A 19120-nucleotide genomic window follows, 5' to 3' on the forward strand; every position below is an offset into this window, starting at 1 on the left:
AAGAAAGTAAGGTAAAATAAAATAAGGGCTTCCTTGGTAGCGCAGTGGTTGAGAGTCCACCTGCCGATGCAGGGGACATGGGTTCATGCCCCGGTCTGGGAAGATCCCACATGCCACGGAGCAGCTGGGCCCCTGAGCCATGGCTGCTGAGCCTGCGCATCCGGAGCCTGTGCTCTGCAACGGGAGAGGCCACAACAGTGAGAGGTGGGCATACCGCAAAAAAAAAAAAACTTATTAAATTAAAAAATAATTATTAAGAAAAAAAATTTTTTAAAAAGTACCAAAACAACAACAACAACAAAACTACGGAACTAGAGAACCCTAGGACAATGGTGAAAGCAAAGCTATAGAGACAAAATCTTACAATAGCTCTGATGTACGACTGTAAAAATAAAAGGATGATGCCTTTACAGAATTTTTACTGCCCCTCCTGTTACACACCCAACTCAAAATTTAAATTGAGTTCAGGAAAGAGTGATATGAAGGTAGGATCAGGAAGAGAAGTATATCTGAGTGATCTAACAAATTTCCTTTATTCCCCAAATTCATGGCCAATTCTACTAAAGTTTTACATTCATCCGTGACCTAACACATACAATTAAAATAATGAGCCATACAACATACCTTGTCAAAAAAATTCTGTTAGTTCTAAAATTATTTGGATATTCTATCCTCATCACTGGAATCTTCAATTTTAGTCCTCTTTGTTTGGGGGAGAGAAGAAAGGTGACCAGAGGGGAGGAGAGTTCTTGGGACTTAAGAATTTAAGAAATGCTTGGATTTAATAATGAATTAAAACAACAAAACACCTATCATAAATCTTCTTCTTCAATACATCTTACCTGGCGGACCTGAATTTGTTGGAGAACACTCCAGGCTTAAAATATCTTCAATTATGGGCTCCTTATTATTTTTTTCTTTTCTTTTCTTCTTTTTAAAATATTCACCAGAAGGCTTTAACAAGGAAACTTCTTCTGCTCTTCTAATATCTAAAAAATAAAAAACATATAAAAAAGAAAGAAGACATGCAAAAAGTAAAAAGAAAATTCCTTCTAAGACTCAAGAGTCATGTTGGGCATCTGAAACCATTTCTCAGGAAATTCCTGACAGATAAATGGAACTAAATCGCATTCCTTTTGAAGAAATTGAAGGGGATAAGTGACTCCCAAAATGGGTGTGTGTGGGGGTCAGATAGTGGAGGGAGGTTCAGTCTAGGAAAATTTCTAGTTTGTTTTTTAATATACTGTGAAAATATTTCAAACATATCTAATGTGAAGGGAATAGTATAGTGGCTCCTTCCTGTGATCGTCACTCTGCTTAAACTGCTCTCAGCATTTCGCTATGCTTGTGTCATCTATTGACTTCGTTTTCCCCTCCCTCCTTGCTTCTTTCCTTCCTCCCTCCCTTCCTTCCTTTTCTGTTTTTAGGTTTTTAAGCAACAACAAAAGACCCCATCTTTTTTCTTTATGGACCAGCGGTCTTCAGAGCCTTTCTCTGCCCAACAGCTACTTTCATCCCCGAGGCAGACTTGGTAGGTGCCCTGCCCACCCCTTGGCCATCACCATTTCAGTGAGCTCTGACCCCCTTCCAATGGCAGCTAGGATGTGTCTCTCTACCCAAGGGCTTGCTCTGGATGCCAGAGTCCACACTGCTCAGATACAGATGCAACTGGCCACATGAGTTCAGTGAATTAACGCTCCCCAAGATCAGCCCTTGATGACTCAATGACTGATGAGAACGGTGTATTAACACCCCAGCTCCCTTGCCCCTTGGGTGGCACAGCCCCAAGACATGTCCACACTGCCTCCCAGAGGTCCCCAGTTGCCCAAAGTGTGACTTGATCAGTGATACTTGCTCATTAGTGGCCTTCTCTTCCCAGTCTCAGTTTCCCACTCCCAGCCAGTGTTTCCTGGCATAACCTTCCAAATAAATAATATTTGTACTTGAATTCTTATCTCAGGGCTGCTTCTGGAGCACTCAAACTAAGAAGATAGTCCCCATTTTCCTCCATTAATCAAATATACTTATAACTGCCATTTCCAATCAGAACTGATAACTTTATAAACACACTGCGCTGCTAGGATCCTAGGTAAAAGCCAAGGAATGTGGATGTTAGAGTTTCTGGGCAGCTTTCCTGGAAGTAAATGCACTGATTCCATAGGTCCTCCTACCTCTTAGTTCAAACACTGCTTGGTGCTGAGGCTGAGGCTGGCAACTGGGCTCGATTCCCTCCCTTTAACCAAGCCTGACTGTCAGGTTGCAACACACACCTGTGACCATTCCAAATGCATAATTTATACACAAAACCCGGAAATGAATCAAAATTTCCAGTGGAAGCTTTACAAACAAACAAAACAAAACAAAACTCCGATATCTCCAAGCCCAAGATTTGTGTCTTGTCTTTTCTTCGAGGGAAAAAATCATCCTGTTGCTAAATTTGATTTAGTTTCAATTGGTCACACATAAAAAGTGATTATTAGGGAATACCCTGGTGGTCCAGTGGTTAGGACTCGGCCCTTTCACTGCTGTGGACTGCGTTCAATCTCTGGTTGGGGAACTGAGATCCCACAAGCCATGTGGCATGGTCAAAAAGAAAAAAAACAAAGGGTTTATTAGAAATGCCAAGTTGAGTCCTTTAGAACTACCATGAAGGTGTAATCTGGAAAAGAAAAGAATGTATGAATGTTTCTGTTTATTTCAAAACTTCCAAGTTTTTGGCCTCAGCTACAATGTGTGCTTCCAGTCCACTGTGGTGTGTGAAATGTAGAATTTTATTTACTCATTTACTCTGTTTTCAAATTTTCTTTAGAATATTACTGAAAGCAAGGTGCCCTGTGCTTGTCATTTGCTCACCATGCAACAGGGACAATTCTGGAACTTATGTTTTGTAATGGAAGCTTCCATTCATTTGCTCAGTCAACAACCAGTTACTGGAGTTGAGGAAGATGGCGGAAGAATAAGACGCAGAGATCACCTTCCTCCCCACAGATACAACAGAAATACATCTACACATGGAACTGCTCCTATAGAACACCCACTGAACACTGGCAGAAGACCTCAGACCTCCCAAAAGGCAAGAAACTCCCCCACTTACCTGGGTAGGGCAAAAGAAAAAACAGAGACAAAAGAATAGGGATGGGACCTGCACCAGTAGGAGGGAGCTGTGAAAAAGGAAAGGTTTCCACAAACTAGGAAGCCCCTTCGTGGGCGGAGACTGCATGTGGCGGAGGGGGGAAGCTTTGGGGCCACGGAGGAGAACGGAGCAATAGGGGTGCGGAGGACAAAATGGAGAGATTCCCGCATAGAGGGCCGGTGCCTACCAGCACTCACCAGCCTGAGAGGCTTGTCTGCTCACCCGCGGGGACAGGCGGGGGCTGGGAGCTGAGTCTTGGGCTTCGGTCGAATCCCAGGGAGAGGACTGGGGTTGGCGGCGTGAACACAGCCTGAAGGGGATAGTGCACCACTGCTAGCAGGGAGGGAGTCCGGGAAAAAGTCTGGACCTGCCAAAGAGGCAAGAGACTTTTTCTTGCCTCTTTGTTTCCTGGTGCGCGAAGAGAGGGGATTAACAGCGCCGCTTAAAGGAGCTCCAGATACGTGCGTAAACCGTGGCTAAGAGCGCGGACCCCAGAGACGGGCATGGGACGATAAGGCTCCTGCTGCTGCCACCAAAAAGCCTTGTGAACAAGCACAGGTCACTATCCACACCTCCCCTCCCAGGAGCCTGTGCAGCCTGCCACTGCCAGGGTCCCGTGATCCAGGGACAACTTCCCCGGGAGAATGCACAGCTCGCCTCAGGCTCGTGCAACATTATGCTGACCTCTGCTGCCGCAGGCTCGACCTGCGTCCGTACCCCTCCCTACTCCCGGCCTGAGTGAGCCAGAGCCCCCGAATCAGCTGCTCCTTTACCCCGTCCTCTCTGAGCGAAGAACAGACGCCCTCAGGTGACCTACACACAGAGGCGGGGCCAAATCCAAAGCTGAACCCCGGAAGCTGTGTGAACAAAGAAGAGAAAGGGAAATCTCTGCCAGCAGCCTCAGGAGCAGAGGATTAAATCTCCAAAATCAACTTGATGTACCCTGCATCTGTGGAATACCTGAATAGAAAATGAATCATCCCAATTGAGGTGGACTTTGGGAGCAAGATATATTATTTTTTCCCCTTTTCCTCTTTTTGTGAGTGTGTATGTGTATGCTTCTGTGTGAGATTTTGTCTGTAAAACTTTACTTTCACCATTTGTCCTAGGGTTCTGTCTGTCCATTTTTTTTCACTTAAAAAATCTTTTTTGTTAATAATTATTTTTATTTTAATAACTTTATTTTATTTTATCTTACTTTTATTTTATCCTCGTTCTTTCTTTCTTCTTTTTCTCCTTTCTTTTATTTATTTATTTTTTTTTGCAGAACACGGGCCTCTCACTGTTGTGGCCTCTCCCGTTGTGGAGCACAGGCTCCGGACGTGCAGGCTCAGCGGCCATGGCTCATGAACCCAGCTGCTCTGTGGCATGTGGGATATTCCCGGACTGGGGCATGAACCTGTGTCCCCTGCATTGGCAGGTGGACTCTCAACCACTGTGCCACCAGGGAAGCACAGATTTTCTCCTTTTTATCCTGAGCCGTGTGGATGAAAGGCTCTTGGTGCCCCAGCCAGGCATCAGCGCTATGCCTCTGAGGTGGGAGAGCCAACTTCAGGACACTGGTCCACAAGAGACCTCCCAGCTCCACGAAATATCAAACAGTGAAAATCTCCCAGATATCTCCATCTCAACAACAAGACCCAGCTTCACTCAACGACCAGCAAGCAACAGTGTTGGACACCCTATGCCAAACAACTAGCAAGACAGGAACATAACTACATGCATTAGCAGAGAGGCTGCCTAAAATCATAATAAGGCCACAGACACCTCAAAACACACCCCCAGACGTGGACCTGCCCACTAGAAAGACAAAATCCAGCCTCATCCACCAGAAAACAGGCACTAGTCCCCTCCACCAGGAAGCCAACACAACACACTGAACCAACCTTAGCCACTGGGGACAGACATCAAAAACAACGGGAACTACGATCCTGCAGCCTGCAAAAAGGAGACCCCAAGCACAGTAAGATAAGCAAAATGAGAAGACGGAAAATCACACAGCAGATGAAGAAACAAGGTAAAAACCCATCAGACCGAACAAATGAAGAGGAAATAGGCAGTCTACCAGAAAAAGAATTCAGAATAATCAGAGTAAAGATGATCCAAAATCTTGGAAATAGAATAGAGAAAATGCAAGAAACATTTAACAAGGATCTAGAAGAACTAAAGAGGAAATAATCAACGATGAACAACACAATAAATGAAATGAAAAATACTCTAGAAGGGATCCATAGCAGAATAACTGAGGCAGAAGAACGGATAAGTGACCTGGAAGATAAAATAGTGGAAATACCTACTTCTGAGCAGAATAAAGAAAAAATAATGAAAGAACTGAGGACAGTCTCAGAGACCTCTGAGACAACATTAAACGCACCAACATTCGAATTATAGGGTTCCCAGAAGAAGAGAAAAAGAGAGGGACTGAGAAAATATTTGAAGAGATTATAGTTGAAAACTTCCCTAATAAGGGAAAGGAAATAGTTAATCAAGTCCAGGAAGCACAGAGAGTCCCATACAGGATAAATCCAAGGAGAAACACACCAAGACACATATTAATCAAACTATCAAAAATTAACTACAAAGAAAATATATTAAAAGCAGCAAGGGAATAACAACAAATAACACACAAGGGAATCCCCATAAGGTTGACAGCTGATCTTTTGCAGAAACTCTGCAAGCCAGGAGGGAGTGACAGAGCATATTTAAAGTGATGATGGAGAAAAAACTACAACCAAGATTACTCTACCCAGCAAGGATCTCATTCAGATTTGATGGAGCAATTAAAATTTTTACAGAGAAGCAAAAGCTGAGAGAGTTCAGCACCACCAAACCAGCTTTACAATAAATGCTAAAGGAACTTCTCCAGGCAAGAAACACAAGAGAAGGAAAAGACCTACAATAACAAACCCAAAACAATTAAGAAAATGGGAACAGGAACCAACATATCAATAATTACCTTAAATGTAAATGGATTAAATGTTCCCACCAAAAGACACAGACTGGCTGAATGGATACAAGAACAAGACCCATATATATGCTGTCTACAAAAGACCCACTTCAGACCTAGGGACACATACAGACTGAAAGTGAGGGGATGGAAAAAGATATTCCATGCAAATGGAAATCAAAAGAAAGCTGGAGTAGCAATTCTCATATCAGACAAAATAGACTTTAAAATAAAGACTATTACAAGAGACAAAGAACGGCAGTACATAATGATCAAGGGATCGATCCACGAAGAAGATATAACAATTGTAAATATTTATGCACCCAATATAGGAGCACCTAAATACATAAGGAAAATGCTAACAGCCATAAAAGGGGAAATTGACAGTAACACGATCATAGTAGGGGACTTTAACACCCCAATTTCACCAACGGACATATCATCCAAAATGAAAATAAATAAGGAAACACAAGCTTTAAATGATACATTAAACCAGATGGACTTCATTGATATTTATAGGACATTCCATCCCAAAACAGCAGAATAGACATTTTTCTCAAGTGCTCATGGAATATTCTCCAGGATAGATCATATCTTGGGTCACAAATCAAGCCTTGGTAAATTTGAGAAAATTGAAATTGTATGAAGTATCTTTTCCGACCACAATGCTATGAAACTAGGTATCAATTACAGGAAAATATCTGTAAAAAATACAAACACATGGAGGCTAAACAATACACTACTTAATAACGAAGTGATCACAGAAGAAATCCAAGAGGAAATCAAAAAATACCTAGAAATAAATGACAATGGAGACACGGACCCAAAACCTATGGATGCAGCAAAAGCAGTTCTAAGAGGGAAGTTTATAGCAATACAATCCTACCTTAAGAAACAGGAAACATCTCAAATAAACAACCCAACCTTGCACCTAAAGAAATTAGAGAAAGAAGAACAAACAAAACCCCAAGGTTAGCAGAAGGAAAGAAATCATAAAGATCAGATCAGAAATAAATGAAAAAGAAATGAAGGAAATGATAGCAAAGATCAATAAAACTAAAAGCTTGTTCTTTGAGAAGATAACGAAAATTGATAAACCATTAGCCAGACTCATCAAGAAAAAAAGGGAGAAGACTCAAATCAATAGAATTAGAAATGAAAAAGGAGAACTAACAACTGTCACTGCAGAAATACAAAAGATCATGAAACATTACTACAATCAACTATATGCCAATAAAATGGAAGAAGTGGACAAATTCTTAGAAAAGCACAACCTTCCAAGACTGAATCAGGAAGAAATAGAAAATATAAACAGACCAATCACAAGACTGAAATTGAAACTGTGATTAAAAATCTTCCAACAAACAAAAGCCCAGGACCAGATGGCTTCACAGGCGAATTCTATGAAACATTTAGAAGAGAGCTAACACCTATCCTTCTCAAACTCTTACAAAATATAGCAGAGGGAGGAATACTGCCAAAGTCATTCTACGAGGCCACCATCACCCTGATACCGAAACCAGACAAAGATGTCACAAAGAAAGAAAACTACAGGCCAATATCACTGATGAACATAGATGCAAAAATCCTCAACAAAATACCAGTAAACAGAATCCAACAGCACATTAAAAGGATCATAGACCATAATCAAGTGGGGTTTATTCCAGGAATGCAAGGATTCTTCAATATACGCAAATCAATCAATGTGATAAACCATATTAACAAATTGAAAGAGAAAAACCATATGATCATCTCAAAAGATGCAGAGAAAGCTTTCAACAAAATTCAACACCCATTTATGATAAAAACCCTGTAGAAAGTAGGCATAGTGGGAACTTTCCTCAACATAATAAAGGCCATATATAACAAACCCACAGCCAACATTGTCCTCAATGGTGAAAAACTGAAAGCATTTCCACTAAGATCAGGAACAAGACAAGGCTGCCCACTCTCACCACTCTTATTCAACATAGTTTTGGAAGTTTTAGCCACAGCAATCAGAGAAGAAAAAGAAATAAAAGGAATCCAAATCGGAAAAGAAGTAAAGCTGTCACTGTTTGCAAATGACATGATACTCTACTTAGAGAATCCTAAAGCTGCTACCAGAAAACTACTAGAGCTAATCAATGAACTGGTAAAGTAGCAGGATACAAAATTAATGCACAGAAATCTCTGGCATTCTTATACACTAATGATGAAAAATCTGAAAGTGAAATCAAGAAAACACTCCCATTTACCATTGCAACAAAAAGAATAAAATATCTAGGAATAAGCCTATCTAAGGAGACAAGAGACCTGTATGCAGAAAATTGTAAGACACTGATGAAAGAAATTAAAGATGATACAAATAGATGGAGGGATATATCATGTTCTTGGATTGGAAAAAATCAACATTGTGAAAATGACTCAATTCCCAAAGCAATCTACAGATTCAATGCAATCCTTATGAAACTATCACTGACATTTTTCACAGAACTAGAACAAAAAATTTCACAATTTGTATGGAAACACAAAAGACCCCAAATAACCAAAGCAATCTTGAGAACGAAAAATGGAGCTGGAGGAATCAGGTTTCCTGACTTCAGACTATACTACAAAGCTACAGTAATGAAGACAGTATGGAACTGGCACAAAAACAGAAATATAGATCAATGGAACAGGATAGAAAGCCCAGAGTAAACCCATGCACATATGGTCACCTTATCTTTGATAAAGGAGGCAAGAATATACAGTGGAGAAAAGACAGCCTCCTCAATAAGTGGTGCTGGGAAAACTGGACAGATACATGTAAAAGTATGAAATTAGAAGACTCCTTAACACCATACACAAAAATAAGCTCAAAATGGATTAAAGACCTAAATGAAACTATGAAACTCTTAGAGGAAAACATGGGCAGAATGCTCTATGACATAAGTCACAGCAAGATCCTTTTTGACCCACCTCCTAGAGCAATGGAAATAAAAACAAAAATAAACAAATGGGACCTAATGAAACTTCAATGCTTTTGCACAGCAAAGGAAACCATAAACAAGACCAAAAGACAACCCTCAGAATGGGAGAAAATATTTGCAAATGAAGCAACTGACAAAGGATTAATCTCCAAAATTTACAAGCAGCTCATGCAGATCAATAACAAAAAAACAAACAACCCAATCCAAAAATGGGCAGAAGACCTAAATAGACATTTCTCCAAAGAAGATATAGAGACTGCACACAAACACATGAAAGAATGCTCAACATCATTAATCATTAGAGAAATGCAAATCAAAACTACAATGAGATATCTTCTCACACCGGTTCGAATGGCCATCGTCAAAAGATCTAGAAACAATCAATGTTGGAGAGGGTGTGGAGAAAAGGGAACACTCTTGCACTGTTGGTGGGAATATAAATTGGTACAGCCACTGTGGAGAACAGTATGGAGGTTCCTTAAAAACCTACAAATAGAATTTCCATATGACCCAGCAATCCCACTACTGGGCATACACCCTGAGAAAACCATAATTCAAAAAGAGTCATGTAGCAAAATGTTCATTGCAGCTCTATTTACAATAGCCAGGACATGGAAGCAACCTAAGTGTCCATCAACAGATGAATGGATAAAGAAGATGTGGCACATATATACAATGGAATATTACTCAGCCATGAAGAAAAACGAAATTGAGTTATTTGTAGTGAGGTGGATGGAGCTAGAGTGTCATACAGCATGAAATAAGTCAGAAAGAGAAAAACAAATACTGTATGCTAACACATTTACATGGAATATAAGGGAAAAAAAAAGAAAAAGGAAAGGTCATGAAGTACCTAGTGGTAAGACGGGAATAAAGACACAGACCTACTAGAGCATGGACTTGAGGATATGGGGAGGGGGAAGGGTAAGCTGTGACAAAGTAAGAAAGTGGCATGGACATATATACACTATCAAACGTAAAATAGATAGCTAGTGGGAAGCAGCCACATAGCACAGGGAGATCAGCTAGGTGGTTTGTGACCACCTAGAGAGGTGGGATATGGAGGGTGGGAGGGAGGGAGATGCAAGAGGGAAGAGATATGGGAACATATGTATATGTATAACTGATTCACTTTGTTATAAAGCAGAAACTAACACACCATTTTAAAGCAATCATACTCCAATAAAGGTGTTAAAAAACAAACAAACAAAAAAACAAACAAGCAGTTACTAAGCAGTTGATGTGTGCCAGGCATTCTCCTAGGTGTTAGGAACACAGACATGTTCAAGAAATGGTTCTGTTTTCACCTTATTTAATACTATACCAACCTGCCCTACCCAACACTGGCACTCTCAATCCTGTGTACACTATATACTTTTTCCTTTTTTTCTCCACTACCTATCTCCTTTTAACATCTTATTTTTTTACATGATTTATTTTCTGTCTCTGTATGCTACACCGTTAGCTCAAGGAGGGCAGAGATTTTGGTCTATTTTTTTGCTTAACCCATCCCTAGCACTCATCCTAGTGCCTGCCGAACCAATACGTATATATTTGTTGAAGGAATGAATGAGCAGTTTACAGTTTAATGGGGAGATAGATCACTCACTCACATACCGTATATACTGTGTTCAAATACTAAATCTTTGCCTTGGAACTCAAGAATATACCTACACACTTTCAAAAAATATAAAATAAGAACACCTTCCTGACCCAGGGTTTGCTCCTATTATGGAAGTCCCAGGAAGAAGAAATGGTTTGGACAGTGTTGTCTCTAATGGCTGTTAAAGTTTCTGATCCATAATTAAGTGTACTTTCCTGCTTAAAATAAACTCCACAAATGATGTTTGCGGACAGAGTTATTTACTGGAGCCAAATGTTAGGGAAGCAATTAAGACATTGCATCACCATTATCTCAAAAACAATAAAGACACATTGGCTCTATGGTGATAATAATTTAATGGAACTCTTTTTTTGTCTTAAATATAATGATGATTTCAGTATGGCTTAGAGAAATGAGTTTTGGGGGGGGAAATCTTAATGGGGTTGTCTCTTCTGTTTACAAATCTCTTTGAAATAGTTTTAAGCTTTGTGGAAGTGAATCTGATTTATTCCAATAATTTTCCGTTTGGTTTAACTTCACTTAAATGGCTAAAGTCTCCAGAACTGGGCTCAAAAAGTATGCTCCTAATAAGGCACATGTTCTGTAAAGCCAACTGCTTGTGGACAGAAGTGCACGTATTTTCCTGTCCTCCTCTGCTGAGAGTCCAGAGGGCGCAGGCGCCTGCGGAAACTCACTCAGGGCTCTGCAGATGTCGCTGACCGCTCTGAAGACCACGGCCGAGAAGCTGACTCGCAGTCGCACTGTCTTCACGTTGGGCAGGCGGAGGCGAAGCATTTTATGCTGAGGGGTGAAGAGAAGCTTTGCATCTGCCTGGACCCCACATTTGTCCAGGGTCCAGTGCGTTTTCAGAAGCCAGCAGTGCTTTTGTTCCCACCAAAGGGCAAAGTCTGACCAGTCCTGGGCTATGTCTGCAAGAACGGAGAACACAGTGCAGTAAAGTGAGAGTGAGCACTCGCACCCCAGAGTCAAGTCCCTTGTGTGCAAAACTGAAGCCAACGCTCCCACCTCCTCTTACAACCCAAGGTTCCATCATTCTTGGCTTCTTGTCAAAGTCCCTAAGGCAGGGCAGGTAGAAGACAGACTGAACCTTACCTTCTTTATATTTAAATACTATGGAAGTAAGAGAGACATACAATTTTTGTTCCTGATGAAATACTAAAGTTATCTTCTCCCAAGTCCCTTGGTGCCATGGTCCTTTCTGGGAAGGCCAGGAGCATCACCTCTGTTTAATCAAGATTATTTCTCTAATAGAAGTGAATCTTTCCACAAGGGAATATCAACAGCTCCCAATCAAATTCCACGCAGAAGTACTGGGAAGCTGACATTTCACTCTTCTCAGGAATGTCCATCTCTTATTAGCTCCACCATATTCCCAATTTCCAAAGTGTTTACACTGAAATCAGAGCTGAATATTTTCTCTCTTAATGGTAGCATCAACATTGAATTCTTCCCCTTCTTCAATGCCCCTTGGTATCTAGGTTGAATCTTTCCCCTTTGCCAATGTTAGAGTCAATATTCAATCTTTTATTTTGCTAAATTAAGAGCCACCGGTATTTTTATTTCCTTAAAAAATAGTTTCTCCCTCTTTCTTTCTCTCTATTTAAATTAGAAAATGTTTCTCTCAGTGTTATTAGAAGTATAAATGCTATAACTATTTTGGAAAGTCCTATTCAGGAATTTTTCTCTGAGCTATATACCCATTAGAAATGCGTGTACTATATAGACCAAAAGACAGGTACTATCTGTAAAAGCCCCCAAATGGAAACAATCCAAATATCTATCAACAGGTAAATGGATAAATTGTGGCATAGTCATACAATGGAATATTATACTGCAATGAGAATCAATGAACCCAAACTATATGCAATAGCATGGTTAAATCTCACAGACATAATGTGGCAGGAAAGAAAGCAGATGCCTAAGAGTATATTATCCTGTATAATTCCACTTATATACAGTTTACTGTACAGTTTACTCCTATGGAGTAAGAATTCAGGATAGTGGTTACCCTTGGTGGGGCAGTGGCTGGGAGGGGTTAGGTGCGGGACTTGGGTGGGGGAACAGGTAATGTTCTCTTTCTTGATCTGGGTGGTGGTTATATGACTTTGTGAAAATTCACTGAACTGTACACTTACAATAAGTGCACTTTTCTGTACGTATATGATACTCCAATGAAAGCTTCCTTAAAAATACTTTATCACTAGTGTAAATGATAAGCTAACATCTGTGGTCTTAAGTAGAAGACAAAAAATAAATAAAAAGAAAATAGAACATTATTAAATTCTAGGTACCTCATGTTGACTCGTGATGTGAAGACTCTGACCCTGAAGACTTCTTTCATTGTTTTAAACAGGGTAAGTAGCAAATGGTGGACAATGTTAAAAGACATATTGGCACCAGGCCGCCTGCATCTCGGAGCAATCAAGCATTAACAGAGAATCACACAATAATCTAAGGCCCCAGGTGTGGTCTAAAGTCACCATGGAAGGGGTGCTGTTCTTGTGCAAATAGGTTTTTACACCTACTGGGGAGCTTTCGTTTGCCACCAAAGACTCAAATTTTCACATTGGGGGTCAGGGGGTGGTTTGGGCTCCTTCAGGCATTTCTCTTCCTCTTGCAGGCAGGGACCATTACAAGATGGATCATCAAAAAAATTTAGATGGTCAGACAATCCAGTTCAGCCATTTAGTGGTGATGCAACAGAGAGGGTTTCAAATGTAGAGAAACCATAAAGAAGCAGCAACTTACTGATCTGTTCCACTAACTTGAGCATCACTCCCCCAATGTGCAGGTCTCCAGACACTCTCAGTGTGATATCCTTCTGCTCCTCTTCATTTGGATGGTCAACTTGGATCACAAGCTCCCAAGAAGCAGACGCAAAGTCACTGGATGAGAGCATTGTGGCAAATGCAGGTGTCTTTGCGTAAAAAGGCAGATAGATCAGAAGGAGGGTGGGACTCGTCAAGCAGACCTTGCAGAGCAAAACATTTTTCCCCCATTTTAGCCCCCCTTCAAAAATGCCACAGGGTTCCTGATATTAAATTCAGCATCTTAACTTTAAAGAGAAAAAGTGTTATAAAATTATCTCAAGGCCTTCTAAATTTATGTACTTCACTTTTCCACCCTCCCAGGTCCACCTGGCTATTTTCTGTGCCTGCCCAGTGCATCCATCCCTCTCTACTGACTCTTCTTGACCTTCTCTGAACTATTCTAGCAATAGGTAACAAATCATGGCAATCCTTGACACTTAAAAAAAATCAACTTTATTGAAGTATAATTTGTATACAATAAAATGCATTGAATTTAAATGTACACTTTGATGTATTTTGTTGTATGCAAACTATACCTCAGTAGAACTGATTTTAAAAAAGGAAATTAAAATCTTTATCTTGGTACTTCCCTGGTGGTGCAGTGGTTAAGACTCAGTGCTCCCAATGCAGGGGGCCAGGGTTCGATCCCTGGTCAGGGAACTAGATCTCACATGCAAGCCACAATGAGTTTGTATGCTACAACTAAGGAGCCAGCAAGCTGTAACTAAGGAGACCTTGAGCCACAACTAAGGAGCCTGCCTGCTACAACTAAGACCCAGCCCAACCAAATAAATAAATATTAAAAAAAATTTATCTCTAATGTATATACATATGTATTATTACATTCCTCCCATAAATACTGATGACATCTTCTGGTATGAAAATTCAAAAAATAAAAATAGAGCAAAACCGTTTCTTTTTTAGTCATATAGCGTAGTTTTATCTTAAGCACATAGAGATGCAGGTCATTAGTTATTGCCACATATTTGATTTACTTGAATAACTGTTTTATATCATATAGAGGTTGATAAACAAGTGCATCAATTAAGTTTTTGGACACACCTTTAGCAACAGATTTAAAACAGGAGTGACAGACATACAAACCCACTCTTCAAAGTACAGTTAGGGGTGAGAACTTCAAACCCATAGTGTTCTCCTCGTTGGAGGAACTATCATGAAAGAAGCTAAGCAGTATCAGAACTGAGTGTTGTGGGGGTAATAGGAACACTGGGATCCAAATTGGCAGAACTTAAAAATGTCAGCTCTCTCTTAAATAGAAAGCAAATGATACTACCTCTCTTGGCTATCTTAAGATTTAAAATAAAAATCAGTCATTTAAGTGATAACAAGTGTTTTTCATTTTTCCAGGTAAAGACAGCTTATGAGAAATCTATGTTTTCATAAGGCCTGTTTTTGAGAAACATCTGTGCATGCAAACGGCCCAGGAAAGGGCTTCTCTAATGGAAAGTGCACATGAACCCTGAGAACCTTATTAATATGCAGATCCTATTCAGCAGGATCTTATTAACATGCAGGTTCTAGTCAGCAGGTCTGGGGTGGATGTGGAAACCCTGCATTCATAACAAGCTCCAGCTAATGCTGGTCTTCCTCTCACACCCTCAAATTGCAATAGCTACTTGAAAAATTAGCTCCAGGACTCATTTCCTCCCTTCAAACTAACTAGATCACTTATTAAGCCAGGACTATGGTGACCTCTGAGAAGGTCTGCAGAAAGTGGGCATAGAGGGAACGTACCTTAACATAATAAAGGCCATATATGATGAACCCACAGCTAAAATCATACCCAATGGTAAAAAGCTGAAAGTATTTCCCTCTAAGATCAGGAACAAGACAAGGATGCCCACTCTAGCCACTTTTATACAACATAGTATTGGAAGACCTAGCCACATCAATCAGACAAGATAAAGAAATAAAAGGAAGCTAAATTGGAAAGGAAGCAATAAAACTGTCACTGTTTGCAGACGACATGATACTATACATAAAAAATCCTAAAGATGCCACCAGAAAACTACTAGAGCTCATCAATGAATTCAGTAATGTTGCAGACCACAAAATATATATATAGTAATCTGCTGCACTTCTATACACGAACAATGAATTATCAGAGAAATTAAGGAAACAATCATATTTACCACTACATCAAAAAGAATAAAATACCTAGTAATAAACCAACTTAAGGAGGTAAAAGATCTATACTTGGAAAACTATAAGACACTGAAGAAAGAAATTGAAGACAACACAAACAGATGGAAAGATATACCATATTCATGGATTAGAAGAATTAATATTGTTAAAATGACCATACTACCCAAGGCAATCTACAGAGTCAATGCAATCTCTATCAAAATAGCAACAGCATTTTTCACAGAACTAGAACAAATAATTTTAAAATTTGTATGGAAACATGAAAGACCCCGAATAGCCAAAATGATCTTGAAAAAGAAGAGAGCTGGAGGAATCATGCTCTCTGACTTCGGACTATACTACAAAGTTACAGTAATTGAAACAGTATGGGACTGGCACAAAAACAGACACATAGATCAATGGAATAGAACAGAGAGCCCAAAAATAAACCCACACACTTGTCAATTAATCCACAAGGGAGGCAAGAATATACAATGGAGAAAAAACAGTCTCTTCAATAAGTGGTGCTGGGAAAACTGGACAGCTACATGTAAAAGAATGAAATTAGAACACTCTCTAACAACATATACAAAAATAAACTCAAAATGGATTAAAGACCTAAATATAATCAGAAACCATAAAACTCCTAGAAGAAACCATAGGCAGAACACTCCTTGACTTGAATTGTAGCAATATTTTTTTTGATCTGTCTCCTAAAGCAAATGAAATAAAAGCAAAAATAAACAAATGGGACCTAATTAGACTTAAAAGTTTTTGTATAGCAAAGGAAACCATAAACAAAATGAAAAGACAACCTATGGAATGGGAGAAAATATTCGTAAAAGATGCGAAAGACAAGGGGTTAATTTCCAAAGTATACAAACAGCTTATACAGCTCAAGTAAAAAACAAAAGCAAAAACAACACAGCCCGTTAAAAAAATGGGCAGAAGACCTAAATAGACATTTCTCCAAAGTAAACATATAGATGGCCAACAGGCACAGGAAAAGATGCTCTACATGTTAATCATCAGGAAAATGCAAATTAAAACCACAGTGAGATATTGCCTCATACCTGTCAGAATGGCTATTATCAAAAAGACTACATATAACAAATGTTTGCGAGGATGTGGAGAAAAGGGAACCCTCCTACACAGTTGGTGGGAATGTAAATTGGTGTAGCCACTGTGGAAAACAGTATGGCGGTTTCTCGAAAAACTAAAAATAGAACTACCACATGACGCAGCAATAACACTCCTGTGTATGTATCAGAAACAAAACAAAACAAAACAACTGAAAACACCAATTAGAAAAGATACATGCACTCCAATGTTCGTAGCAGTATTATTTACAATAGATATGGAAGCAACTTAAGTGTCCATCAACAGATGAGTGGACAAAGAAGATGTGGAATGGAATATTAGCCATAAAAAAATAATGAAATTTTGCCGTTTGCAACAGCATGGATGGACTTGGAGGGTATTATGCTGAGTGAAATAAGTCAGACAGAGAAATACAAATACTGTACAATATCACTTATATGTGGAATCTAAAAAAATAAAACAAACTAGTGAATATAACAAAAAGGAAACAGACTCACAGATATAGAGAACAAACTAGTGGTTACCAGTGGGGAGAGGAAAGGGGGGAGGGGCAAGACAGGGGTAGGAAATTAAGGTACAAACTATTATGTATAAAATAAATAAGCAGCCAAAACTAACACAACATTGTAAAGCAATTTTACTCCAATAAAAAAAATTTAAAAAAAATAAAATAAGTTACAAGGATATATTGTACAACTCTTAAAACTCTGAGCTAAACTCTCAGTACCTTCACTAAGCATTCCTACTAACATAAATATTTCCCAGTGAGGACACAATAAAGATAACTCTTTCACAGACAAACTCATAACATGCCATTGAAGTATTTGACTTTAAGATCCTTACAATTTCTAAAATGCTATGATTTGAGGTTTTGTTATTTAAAATGTTTTGTACATAAAGAAAATAACCTTACTTTTAAGGTGACCCTTACTGCTTGTTTCGTGAGCAATCAGACAGTGGGTTTTTTCTTTTCCTAACCTGGGCAATCAAAACACTTCTCATTTAGGCAATAAATGGTGATTCCCTTACAACGAAATTCTGGCTAAAATTAGGCAATCTGGTTTCCCCACATTCCTCTCCTATCTTTTCTGTGCCTTTTTGAGCGAACTTCTCACGTTCAGCAAGCTGTTACTTGTTGAGGAAAGCACATCTAAGTTAAAGACAAGAACAAGAAGCAAAGCACACCACCAGACCTGCCTTCCTCTGGGGAAGCCCAGTTGCCCACTTCCTCGGGTCCTTTATAGAAAACTCAATCAAGAAAGACAGACAGACGCAGGCAGGCAGACAGAGAGAAAGATGGGGGGAAATAGACCCAACGCTTCCCCTGGAAGATCAGAGAGTGAGTGGGTCCGAAGGCCTCTGGCCTGTCTTTTGCCAGCTCTGCAGGGTCCTGGGGCCCAGGGGAGTGTGGTGGGTGGGTAAAAACCTGCCCCCTACCCCCATAAAGGCCTCTGGCCTGTCTTTTGCCAGCTCTGCAGGGTCTTGGGGCCCAGGGGAGTGTGGTGGGTGGGCATAAACCTGCCACCTACCCCCCCCCCCCCCGCGGCTGGACGGACAGTTTACTTTGCGCAGCCAGATACGCAAGGACGGAGAAGGTGGTCACAAGCCGAGGACGCGGTTTTTAATTCACCAGCCATTTAAGTGCAAGGGGCTGTAGAAAGGCAGGGGCGGGGGTCTCGGGAACCTTTGGCGCCCATCGCAGCCTCCCCTCCCAGCCTGGTCCCGGCCCCTCGCCACCCACCTCCTTTCCGGAGCCTGCGGCGTGCAGAGTTGCTGCCCCCTGGAGACCCGGCCAGAGGCCCCTGCGGCCGAGCCAGGGGCGCGTGGTGGGTGGCGGCAGCTGCTCCGCGAGGTTCGGCTGGCGAGGGCTGCGCGCGGACCTGCCACCTAGACAGGCACCCGCCCCCGCCGCCCAGTCTCCGCCCCGCGCGGCCCCCGGGGCAAGGCCGGCCAGCACAGCGGGCAGGCGGCTGCACGCCCAGCCCCTGCCTGCCAGGTCCCGCTGCCCGAGGAGGAGGCGCTCCGCAGACTTCACGGGCAAAGGGTGGTCGCCCGGCTACCGCGCGGCGAGAGGGCGGGGAGAACCCGGCGGAGGCTCAGCCCCGTGCCCCTCTTGCGACCTCTCATCCTGCCCACCCTCCCTTAGACCGCCTCCAGTTTCCCGGTTCCCCGAGGCCCGCCCAGTACTAGCCCGGTGATTAAGGTCCTGCTACTTCCCCGCCCTCAGGGTGTACCAGTCACTCACACCCCGGGGTGCGTCCACGCGCCAGGAGCCCCGGCTTCAGGCGGGAACAACCGCCTCCCCTCTAGAGAGCCTGGAGGAACTGTGGTCGCCAGGTGGAAGAAACAAAAGCGGTTCATCTCTGAGTAAGAGGGTGGTGTAAACCCCTGAGAAGGGTGAGGCACCCC

The 19120-nt window shown here is 41.2% G+C and overlaps 1 protein-coding gene across 1 annotated transcript in view; it reads right to left on the minus strand.

The window, feature by feature from the left end:
* The window catches only part of FERMT1 (FERM domain containing kindlin 1), a 64194-nt gene extending 45487 nt beyond the window's left edge, over window positions 1–18707 (minus strand). Inside the window, exons 1-4 of the mRNA XM_079899091.1 lie at window positions 18453–18707; window positions 13404–13572; window positions 11330–11563; window positions 843–989 (exon numbers count right to left, since the gene is read on the minus strand). Of these exons, the coding sequence (XP_079755217.1) occupies window positions 843–989; window positions 11330–11563; window positions 13404–13554 (532 nt within the window). The 5' untranslated portion in view covers window positions 13555–13572; window positions 18453–18707. The remainder of the gene's footprint in view (window positions 1–842; window positions 990–11329; window positions 11564–13403; window positions 13573–18452) is intronic.
* Window positions 18708–19120: the final 413 nt, after the last annotated feature.

Source organism: Stenella coeruleoalba (genome assembly GCF_951394435.1).
Source record: "Stenella coeruleoalba genome assembly, chromosome: 15".
In the NCBI taxonomy this organism is placed as follows: Eukaryota; Metazoa; Chordata; class Mammalia; order Artiodactyla; family Delphinidae; genus Stenella; species Stenella coeruleoalba.